The 11,276-nt window shown below is 35.2% G+C and overlaps 2 protein-coding genes across 3 annotated transcripts in view; both read left to right on the forward strand.

Moving 5' to 3' along the window:
- Positions 1-8,335, forward strand: LOC111999345 (uncharacterized). Of its 2 annotated transcripts, none has more exons than XM_065777941.1 (8): positions 1-208; positions 1,537-1,642; positions 1,825-2,273; positions 2,960-3,145; positions 4,028-4,135; positions 4,608-4,811; positions 4,896-6,799; positions 7,575-8,335. In XM_065777941.1, the coding sequence occupies exons 2-8, from the start codon at positions 1,567-1,569 to the stop codon at positions 8,119-8,121; spliced, it is 3,474 nt and encodes a 1,157-aa protein (XP_065634013.1). In that variant the 5' UTR covers positions 1-208; positions 1,537-1,566; the 3' UTR covers positions 8,122-8,335. The 2 variants fall into 2 exon arrangements, with proteins under 2 accessions (XP_065634013.1, XP_065634014.1); XM_065777942.1 differs by lacking the exon at positions 1-208 and adding an exon at positions 1,208-1,253.
- Positions 8,336-10,258: 1,923 nt separating this feature from the next.
- The window catches only part of LOC111999346 (polygalacturonase QRT3), a 6,228-nt gene continuing 5,210 nt past the window's right edge, over positions 10,259-11,276 (forward strand). The window contains 3 exon segments of the mRNA XM_065777943.1: positions 10,259-10,534; positions 10,761-10,961; positions 10,963-10,989. Of these exon segments, the coding sequence (XP_065634015.1) occupies positions 10,316-10,534; positions 10,761-10,961; positions 10,963-10,989 (447 nt within the window). The 5' untranslated portion in view covers positions 10,259-10,315.

Consider the following 11,276-nt stretch of genomic DNA (forward strand, 5'->3'; position numbering starts at 1 on the left):
TTAGCATATTCATAGGTTCTTTTCCTTCAACTTCTCCTTGGTGGCGACCAACACAGTCTAGTTACAAAGGCAGTACCTTTGATGCTAAATAATAACAAAACATCGACTGCCCAAACGAAGATGAAAACTTGGTCGATGTTCAATCTCTCTCTATTTGCCTCCGCCGCCGACCGGTAACCTCGTCCTCTTCTGCCTCTCTTTCTTGCCGGTAAGTACACGCTCTCTCTCCTCTTGCTTGTCTGTTTGCAACAACTTTTTCTTTTTAGTAAATAGCATATTTGTTTAGGTACAGTTTCTTTAAAGCCTCACTTTTTTCTAGGCATAACTATGGTTTACAACTATACTTTAGTCAATTTCCATCAAATATAAGCTTTCAGCAATAACCCACATTCAAACACACACATGTGATTTTCAAAGATTGAACTTTTATTTCGATTTTATCATTTGATTGTTACCCGTCAGGCGCGAATGCCTCTGGATTACCCGACAACTGGTTTTGGCAGGTGGGGTCAATTATGCATAGGTTTTACTAGCTAGAGGCGAGTCCAGAGAGCTCTTATTTAGAAAAGTTACCTACATTGAGTTTTTATTTCGATTTGTCATTTGACGCTTACAAATATAAGCTTTTGCGCGTAAACTGCTTAGCCCGTCAGGGGTGAACACCCTTGGATTAGCCGACAATTGGTTTTGGTGGGTGGGGTCAATTATGCCTAGAGGTTCCCTACATTAAGCAAAAACCTACAATTGATGGTTATTTTGAGGTTTTGTTTATTAATTGGAGGACTTGATGAGTTGAAAGTATTATGGCAGAAGGGGTGTTAGACTGTTAGATATTCACAGTCTGCTACGTTGTTGATCTATTTTGGGTTCCATTTGGGAACACTGAACATTTAAAAGAATTCCTAGCATTCTTTACTTATGACAAGTTTGTGAACGTAATATTGAGCCACTTATTGCTTGATTTATTTTACAAAAATCCTTCTTTGGCTTTGTTATATGCGTTTCGATTGGCTTATTTGCTGAAAGTGGATATAAGTGAAGTTATAACAACAACAACAAAAGTGAGGCTTTAAAATGTTGTACATAAATAGATAACCTAAATTAGCTCCAAAAAAAGCTAAACCAAACGCACTAGATAGAGAGAAATTCTTTCCTATTCAAGAATTCAGTTTGACAACTTACATTTAAAAAAAAAAAAAATTATTGGATTGAGTTTGTTCCTATGGCTTGCTGGTGATGCCAAGCAACCCAAGGTTGTGAAGTGAAGCCTTTGGTTTGTAAACTGTTCCACTATTCCCCCTATTGTTTTCAGAATTCTTGGATCTGACAGTGTACAGAGTGCCATGTCATTTAAAATTGTGGCATTGGAAACACTTTTAGATTTCTAATATTTAATTTGAACCATGAACTGGATCCATTTTAAATGGAGAAGATCCTAATACATTGCTTTCTACTTGTGTTCATACCATTACCAGTACCAGTGCTGGATCGCTTTTATTTTTATGTCAATTACGATAGGTAAATTTCTCAATTCAGGTGACAAAAGGGACTTGGGAGGAAGTGGTAATGGAGAGAAATTCTACTGCTCGTGCAATGGAATGGAGTATTGAGCTGGAGAAGGCACTCCGCTCCAAAAAACCTGGTTAGACCTCATTCTATTTTCTTTTTTACAGAGAATTCTCATCTCTTATGTACTTTTTTTTTTTTGGGAATCAATGCTGATTTGGACTCTTCAAACTTATGCATATGTCCAATTAAGAAAAAAGTGTACCCAATTTTTTTTTTATTTTGCTATAACTTTTCAGTTTGTTTGTCACAATTCAGGTCAACCTGTTGAAGCTATATTACAGATTGGGCCAAGGCTAGAGCATTGGAGTAGAGAACCTGAACCAAGTATGGCAGTATATGACATGTTTGGCTTAGTGCCAGGGGAGGATAGGCTTTTTGCGAACACCATCCTATTAAGGCTTGCTGATGCGTTTAGGTTAGGTGATAAACACACTAAACTTGCTATTGTTAGGATTTTCTTATCTGAGTACAGAAATCATGACAAGAAGAATAAAAGTAAAGGAAAGAAAGGGATTTTGTCTAAGGCCAGGCCACACAACCACCTAGAATTGTTGACAAGAGTAAAGGATGTTTTTGATACTGGGGAAGTTGAGTCAAGAGCATTGGCTTTAGCTCTCTTCGGTTGTTGGGCAGATTTTGCAAAAGACAGTGCTCAGATAAGATACGTGATTCTTTCCAGTCTAGTTTCTTCTCATGTTTTGGAGGTGAGATTAGTATTTTTTGCGTGTTAAAATGATTTCATCATCAGTATTGTTTCTGCAACTTAATTTTTTTTTTTTTTTTGTCGCCACCATCATCATCATTGTCAAGGTCTACAACTTTACATTCTTTGTTGAGAAAATAATAATATTGCAAGTTCATTCACAAGAGAGTTAATGCACCTGAAGGCCAATATTGACTTATTTTCAGTGAATTCAGGCAGGCAGAATTAACCAACATATGCATATGATAAAAGTGCTTTTTGTTGAGTAGAATTTGAGGAGAGGAGGGGTTTTTTAGTTGGCTTAATAGTTGGGTTGATCATATTGTTTGCATTGCTGGTCCCCTGGAAAAGATTGCCACACATGTTTAAACTCTGAAGCAATAAGAAGTTTCTAGAAATTTATATGGACAACTTCATCATTGAACATGTGTCAAATCATTTTATGAAATCTTTGACACATGTACAATTATATTATTTGGAAGACTAAATTTGCAGATTGACACTTATGGTGGACTTATTTAGTCCCTAGAGTTCTGGTTTTAGGTTCAGGGGCACATTATTCCCTTGCCCACCACCCCCTTCTTCTTGGACACGCTTTTCACAATGTACTTGGTTCTATATCTTAATTGATTATCCACAAAATTTTGTCTGAAAATGATCTGAAAGCATTTTATTTGGTTTCTACAGGTAAAAGCATCATTATTTGCTGCTGGTTGCTTTTCTGAGTTATCAGATGATTTTGCTTGTACTGTGCTGGAGATGCTGGTTAATATGTTGACTTTATCTGAAACATCACCTGCTGTAAGGTTAGCCGGGGCACGAGTTCTTGCAAAAATTGGGTGCTCATATTCAGTTACAAATAGAGCTTACCAGGTTCTGGTTCTCTTCTGTTTTTGTTTCAGTTTCAAATACACATGGAAATCACTGACTAAAAAAGAAACTATACACATGGTAATCTGCATAAAGGGTATAGATTTAGTTTCTGTGTGAGATGCCATGCTACTCTTTTTTTTTTTTTTTTCCTTTTGCAACAAAAGAACTAGGCGATGATAAAAGGCCATTTTGAGGATTAAGTCAAGTAACATATGATATGATCATATTACATGCGATGGGATGGTATTTTGGGTTTTGACGAATTTATATTTAGTTGTGCTTCAAGCCTTCAACAGAAATTTTAAGAAATTATTCACAACCAAATGCGATGTGTGTCTGTGTGTGTCTTTTGCATTATGATAGATATTTATCTGTGTCTGCTGCATAATGATACATATTTGTCTGTGTATATCTGTTGCTTTATGATAGATATTATCTTTCTTAATTCTCCTGATTTTCATCCAAAAGTCATGGTGTTATGTGATGTCTGGAAAAACTTGAGCACTTGTCTGGAGCAAAGATTTGGGCTAGCTGACAATAAGCATGCTGTTTCTTTTCTCTTATCTGACTTCCAAAGTGGCAGTTCAGTGGTTGTGAGAGCAACACATAATAGACAAGAGTTTCTGTAAAAAGGAGTTGCTTTAGAGTACATGGATAGTCAAAACTAGTGGAAGCAATAATCATTTAACCTTTATCCTAACTAGTGTTTTGTAGAACTGACATATAATAAGTGAAATCATGAACTTGTAGAAGCATGTAATACCTCTTTAATTTCATACACGAAGTCATCTATTGTGTGGTTTTTTTTCCCTGATTTAAGTGGAATCATATTTTTGGCTTGTGTACAGGGTTAGAATGATACTGATACTTCATATGTAGCAGACAGGTCTAAAGTTGGTGCTGGACTCTACAGAAGAGGATTTTTTGGTCGCTTTGCTGGTTTCACTCTCAAAACTTTCTTTCAAATCAACAGTTCTTATTTCTGAACAGGTACCTTTCCCAACATCTTATGGCATCTGGTGTGTGTTGTTGTTAGAGAGGCAGGGTTCCTATATGCACAGATCAGCTTGTCTACTTTCTCTTGATGCTGAAAAATCTTTCCAATATATATTTATATATGTCTATATATACACTACATTTGTATGTCCGTAGACTTCCTACGTCAGCCCTTCACGAGAGATATGCTTATAAATTGAGCCTATTCTTATCTGGAGTGAATACCATTATGAGTTTGAGGTTGTAACTGGCAACAAGCTCAAAATAATGTGGGTGAAGTATGGTAGGATTAAGTTGGCAATACCCGCTTGTTCATATAAGTGGTCAAAGATTATGATGTTATTAATTTCTGTTTTTCTTTTGAGAGAGAGAGAGAGAGAGAGAGAGAGAGAGAGAGAGAGAGAGTGAGTTTTTAACTGCATCTGTGATTGATTATTTCTAATTTACTGTTGACATCATAATGCAGGTGGACCTTCTTTCCTCATTTCTTAGAGGAGAAAAAACTACGCGTATGAAAGCTACTGTATTAAGATGCCTGCACTTCCTTTTAATAAAAGGACCGTGCCATTTCCCTGTTAGTGCAGATCTAGTCAAAGCATTATTCAGCACATTAAATGATCCTGAACTTCCAACAAACATGCAATGTGAAGCTCTACAGATTTTGCATAAGGTAATAGCTGAACTTATATTGATGAACTTGTGATTTAATATTGTCAAATTTACAATCTCTTGACCACCATTGGGCAATATGCAGATACTTCCTTATATGTCACCTCAATTGCCTTGTCTGGACACCCCTGAATTCACTAAGCTTTTAACCATTGCTGAAGATTTCTCCCAATCTCCAATTGCGTTGAATGGTTTCTTTTTTATTCATGTTCTGGCAGATATATCAAGGAAGCTTGGGGGGAAAATGGAAATGGAATCTGGTATGTTTGGTTCCTCTTTGTTGTCGAGGGTGATCTCATTGGTTATAGATCAGATGACCTTGCTGGTAAAGCCATTAGTAGATCTTTGCCAGATTGACTCCAAAGTGTTTCAAAGAGTTTGTAGTCTGCTCAACCTTCTTCTTCTTTTGGTTGGAGAACATCCAGATCAGGGTGCTTTTGTGCTGGATAAAATCTATTTATTTATTGAATATGTTGTAAATATGCATGACCACGTCATGGCTACAAGACATTCAAATAGACTGGGTCCTGAGTTGGACTTACCAAGAGAAAAGAGCAGAGTGATTAGGTCAAAGCTTGTATTGGCTGTATGTAGATTTATTGTTGCCTGTCTTGAAACTCTCAATGAGGCTGGCACTGCCACAACCATAGTATTTGAAAAAGTAAAACTTCTGGTTGAGCATGTGTGTCAGTGCAGCTTATTTGATTGCTATATACATACAATCCTCTCTTTATTGTTCCACTGTAAAATAATTTGGGGTTTTTTGGTGAATGAAAGTAAGGAAACTTGTGATCTTAATAGAAACTCTGTTAATTATCACTTGATTGAGAAGGAAGTTCTTACCCTAGAGTGTGCAAATAAGATGTTGAAAGAGAGGTATAACTGGCCTGCTTACAGAGCTGGGATGTACGCTGCATGTCAGGGAGCATGGTTCACAGCCACTTTCATATTTCAACAGTTAACAACAAAGGTTCAGTCTGATATCTGCTACTCCTGGTTAAAATCTATAATTCAATTGGCTCATTCTGAAAGGAAAATCCAGCTACTGCTTTTACCAAAACAGGGGTCTACTTTAGTAGAATGGTTAGAGAAGAATAAATTTCCTGTTAGTGATGATATAGGTGAAATCAGCAGAGATACTACTGGAAGGTCTTCTGAGCCTAATTACAGTGAAGAGCTTCTTGGGGCTTATAGGGGTATCTGCTCTGCAGGGGAAACATTAGAACGTGCTGTCTCATCAGGTCAAGAATTTTGTTTCCAGAGATGGTTTTTGTATCTAAGAGCTAAACTTCTAAGAACTTTGGTGGATTTGCTAAGAATTCATGCAACCATTCAGTTTAGCTTGGACAGGATTAGCAATAATGGAGACGTTGAGTTCCTGAAATCTTTTGCAGAGTTTATTCAAATATCTTTGCAGTTTAGGAAGCTAGCAAAAGAATTTGATTTAATAGCCACATCTTCCCTTGGTATAGACAGCCAAAGTTCAATAGTCATTTCATCACTTGCACTAAGTTGTTCACTCTTGGCCTTTAGTACTGGTTTCATACTTTTTGTTCCAAATCTTGCTGCCTATGAAACTGTTACAAGTTGTGGTGTAGAAAACTCAGAATACTGTTCACGTGCAATGTTAATACAAAATTTAGTTGGGCGTTTGTGGCATATAGATCATGAGACAAGTAGGAATCTCTGTCAGATTTTATATGTCAGTGCACAGCTCAAGAACTGTTTACATGCCAGTGGACAGCTTAAGAACTGTTTTGACTTGCAGTCTAGAAATAAACTTTTGAAATTTGGTTGTGAAGAAAAAGATATTCTTACTCTTTGTAGTTATGCTGTTTCTGGGGTTGTTGGTTTGCAAGAGGCAAATAGAGAACGCAATGAAGACATGTTACCCGAAGTTATCAAGGATGGTTTACAACTTCTTTTGAACATTATTATGAAATGGATACAAATTCCTTTTCGGACTCCCAAATATCTCTTTAAAGTAAGGTATGTTGAGCAGCTTCCCCATTCTCTGGGTTAAAGATTTATTGGTTAAAGATTTATTGCATGGCATATTGTATTAAATAGAACAATCTTAACTGAATGACTCAGGTCCAATGCTAAGGCTCTTCTGTTACAAAACAACATAATTACTAGTATTTCTTCATAACTCTAAAGTTTTAATAGATGAGACACATTCGAACCTTAGTAGATCTTGTGTGTCAAAGCATGAGCACCTTAAATTATATATTAGTATCTGAATGAGAGATCAATAAAAAGAAACTTTTAGGTCAGTAGGTGGGCTTCACTGCTCAAGGATTCTTAAAAATTGAGATTACTTAATTTGCATCTTCTTACCCGACTGCATGCATCTTCTGGCTAATCTATGGAATTGTCCTGTTTAGTTCTTTTTATGGCCAGAAAGTAGTCGACTTGTACTGTTCAGAGTGTCAATGTAACACCAGCTCTTTCTTTTTCTTTCAAAATTTTAGGAATTGGTGGCTTTTTTCATCATTTGGAATTCCATTTTTACATTATGATGTGCTCTGAGTCACTTGGTTCCACAAATTACTGTTAGGATGTATAAATTGGTTTGAATGACATGAATTTTTTTTTCTTTCTCAATTTTTTGAAAAAATAAATTTACTGTTTTTATTTGGGTGAAATGAAACAAGGGCTCTCCAATACAAAGATCTTGGTTCTCCTTTAGATTCTTTTTTTTCCTTTTGTAATGTAAGCTTTTGATTTTGCTAGTTTAATGCTTGTAAATTTTACATGGCAGGCCTTGCATTGGATCAAAGCTCTTTGCCCACAACTCAGACACAAAAAGCTCAGATAGAATATCCATATTGCCAGGCTTCCTTCTATCATTGAACCTGTGTCTTCAACTGAATAATTTGCCACCAGATCTCCCAGCTCGGCTGACCAAGTTATATTGTATTCTTTATTGTAGAGTATCCTTTCAGGAGCACAGACCAAGTGAAGAAGACAAGGAACAAATGCAGTGGGGCTGTCGAGCTTGGGAAAATGATGATATTGTGGAAATCAATGAAATGTTATTTCGTTATGTGACAAATTTACATACAAAAAGGATCAATAATAGTAAGCGCAGAAAGTATGATAACAACGAGGACGGGGTTGTTTATGCATTTGTGCATTTTGAACCAAATGAGAGTGGCCAAGGATTTGCAAGTTGCTTGCTTGATATTTCTAGTTTTCCCGTAGGTTCTTATAGAATTAAGTGGCATAGTTGTTGTATTGATGATGAGGGTTCTTATTGGAGCCTCCTTCCTCTGAATGCTGGACCTGTAGTTACTGTTAGCAGATGATTTTGTGAAAAATCTGCTGATACATGTAAATGATCTTGTATGCTGCATAAAATGTACCATATAAGTTATTTCCTAAGAAATAGATTCATTATGTATTGTAACAGATTCGTTAGGTATTGTAACCTTAAGGATTGTATCTGAGACTATCCATCTTGTGTGCAAGACATAAAAGAATGGTATCCCTTAGAAGAGAAATAAATTAGCTTTATATTCATTATTTGTTTGAACTAATAGCCAGGAGCCTTATAACTTAACTGACAAGCTTTGGTGTTTCTAACAAATACATCTAGGATTCAAATGTCTTCTTCTCATTATATTTATCAATCATCAAAAACATAGAGAAATTGGTTATTATTACACGTTTTGGTTTGTGAGTAATGCTAAGACTGAAGTTTAGAAGGTGTTCAAGATAAAACTAAAGCTAATTTCTATCCCTTTTCTTTAGCATTAAAAAATAATAATAAAGTAAGGTTGCATTTCTATTTATGTATTTATGAATGTCAGATTTTTATTTCCTAGTTAATCAAGTTGGCCCCTACAGTCAGGCTAGATTGTACAAGGCCAGCACTTATGTTACTCTATATTTGTTCAATAACATATGAATACCCATTAGGTGGTTCAATTATAACCTCACCTAACACTCAGTAGAATTATGTAGTGAGCAACAATTATCCCAGGCAAACTAATGTTGTTTTTTATGAGAATTCAAAGGCAGGACCTACCAGTGGTCATAATCACATGGAAGTAACTTGCAACTTAAACCACCCTCGACAGTGGTCACATATGAATCCTCTCAAATTACATATCGAACAAGTTTCCATTCTTCTCCAATTACGTACCAATACCAATGACAGTGAGTTACATTTACACCTTAATTTGTCCTTTGTTGTTGCCGTCCCATTAATGTTCTTCTTCTATTTTTTTATTTACAATGATACATTAGAAAATAAACAATTAACATAAATAAAGAAATAAATAAATTTTTGGCATGGATCAGAATGGACAATCCTTGCCCCTTGGTGCCAATCTCATCCTTTCATTCAATGTGTCTCTACGATATCATAGCAAACCACTTTTACTGCCCACTCCAAGAATCCTTCATTCATAAGATATTTCCACTAAGGAGTGAGGAACCAACCACCAGATCATCACCTACCAGGGTTATTTTTGGGTGAGAAACATAGTATTTAAAATTCAGACATTTTCGATTATTTAATTCTTTCGGGCGTGTGTAGTCCCTCCGTTCCACACACGTCAAGTTGTTATAGGAAATCACTTCCCAATTAACCAAGTAAAAATTGATTATTTGGGAGATATACAATGTGGAAGGTGGAACAACATTTTTATTGTGTATAATTTTCCATGTCTATACAAACAGTATCTCTTTAATCTAAGTGCACTATTGACATTGCTTTTATTATGCATTAATCACAATAAATGTGTTATTAGTTATCTCTATATATATCTCTATATATTGAGAGAATTCAAAAAGTTAGTTATGATTTAGAAAATGTCAAAAATACCCATAATTTAATTAGACAATCCTTATTCTTAAAAAATAAAAAATAGGGTAAAAATTGTAATTCAAAAAAATTCAAAAACAAAAAAACTACTAGAGAAACTTTTTTTTTTCTAAAAATTAGCATACTTTCTATTTAAATATATCTTATGCACGTTTAATATATATATATTTTTTCCTAAAAACTAGCACACATTAAACCAGCGGTTTACTTCATTTCAAATTTTAAATTTTAGTTTTTTCAAAATTCATTTCTGTGTAATCTTACAAACAATAGATAAATTCAAATTGAAAAATTACAATAGACTCAAAAAAAAAAAAAAAAAAAAAACTTATCACACATGCAAGCGTATGTGACGAAGCTAGTGTAAAATATATTGCGTTCCTAAACTAGATTTTTACATCTTTCTCACTTTCTAGAAAAAGTACAAACAAACATACTTAAAAAGAACCGAATGTGGATGCCACACCACACACGATCTAATATATAAATAAAGTTCTCATATTCAGCAAAAAAAAAATATATAAATAAAGTTCTCACCAGTCACTGTTTCCTTATCAAATCTTATAGCCATGTCCCCGCTCTCCCTTCTTTCTCTCTCTCTCACCTCACATAAGTGGGACAGTTTTTTTTTCTCAACAACGTGTCTTTAAGACTTCAACGCAGGGAGAGAGATGGAAGAAGCAAAAATGGCCAGAAAAGATCTAATATGGTCCATGGTTATGGGGTTAGCCCTTAGTTTCATTGCAAATCATGTTTATGGAGACCATTCTCTAGTGGGTCAGTTTTCTGGCAGTCATTATCACGACCAAATACGCAAAATGCAAGCCTTCAAGGACTCCTTTACCCAGCCATCAACAGCTCCTTCTCCTAGCTATACTCAGCAACCACAGGTACAAACACTCTATGTTTCTCTTAACCTTTTAGCTAATTTTGGTTCTTCTTGCTTCACACATATAGTTTATTCACAATCTTTAATCCTAAATATATATTTACTTACATTTGATAATAACAGAACAATATATTATTCTTGGTTAAGTAATATTTCATAGTCATGGCTAATATTGCTAATTGATAGTGATTTTGAGAAATGATCATATGCTATGATGTATGGTGAAGCAGGCACGTGTGTATCACGTGACATCATATGGTGCAGATCCAACAGGAAGAAAGGACAGTACAGAAGCACTGCTTAGAGCTATATCAGATGCAGTCCAAGGTTCAAGTGAAGGGTTATTGATGGAGGGAATTAAGAATCTTGGGGGTGCACAGGTCAATCTTGAAGGTGGCAATTACCTCATTAGCCGACCGCTACGATTAGCCGGCCACCGGGTTAGGCAACCTCTTGGTACATATGTTCACATTCTTACATGCACAATAAATACGAAAATTATTTTTTTACTATTTATTATGCATAATGTCTATAGCTTTCATTCCGCTCGTCTACTTTTTTTAAATGTCCATATTTAACATATGCTCTCACACAAAATTACTTGATCAATGCCTTAATTAAGCATTGTTTTTCTCATTTAAAAGATCATCTTGTATACTTTGATTATCACAAATGTAATATGATTAATACATAATAAAAATAATGTTTGATCCATGTTAAAGTAACTTGCTATAATCAAACTC

Source organism: Quercus suber, unplaced genomic scaffold (assembly GCF_002906115.3).
Source record: "Quercus suber isolate HL8 unplaced genomic scaffold, Cork oak 2.0 scaffold_169, whole genome shotgun sequence".
NCBI lineage: Eukaryota > Viridiplantae > Streptophyta > Magnoliopsida > Fagales > Fagaceae > Quercus > Quercus suber.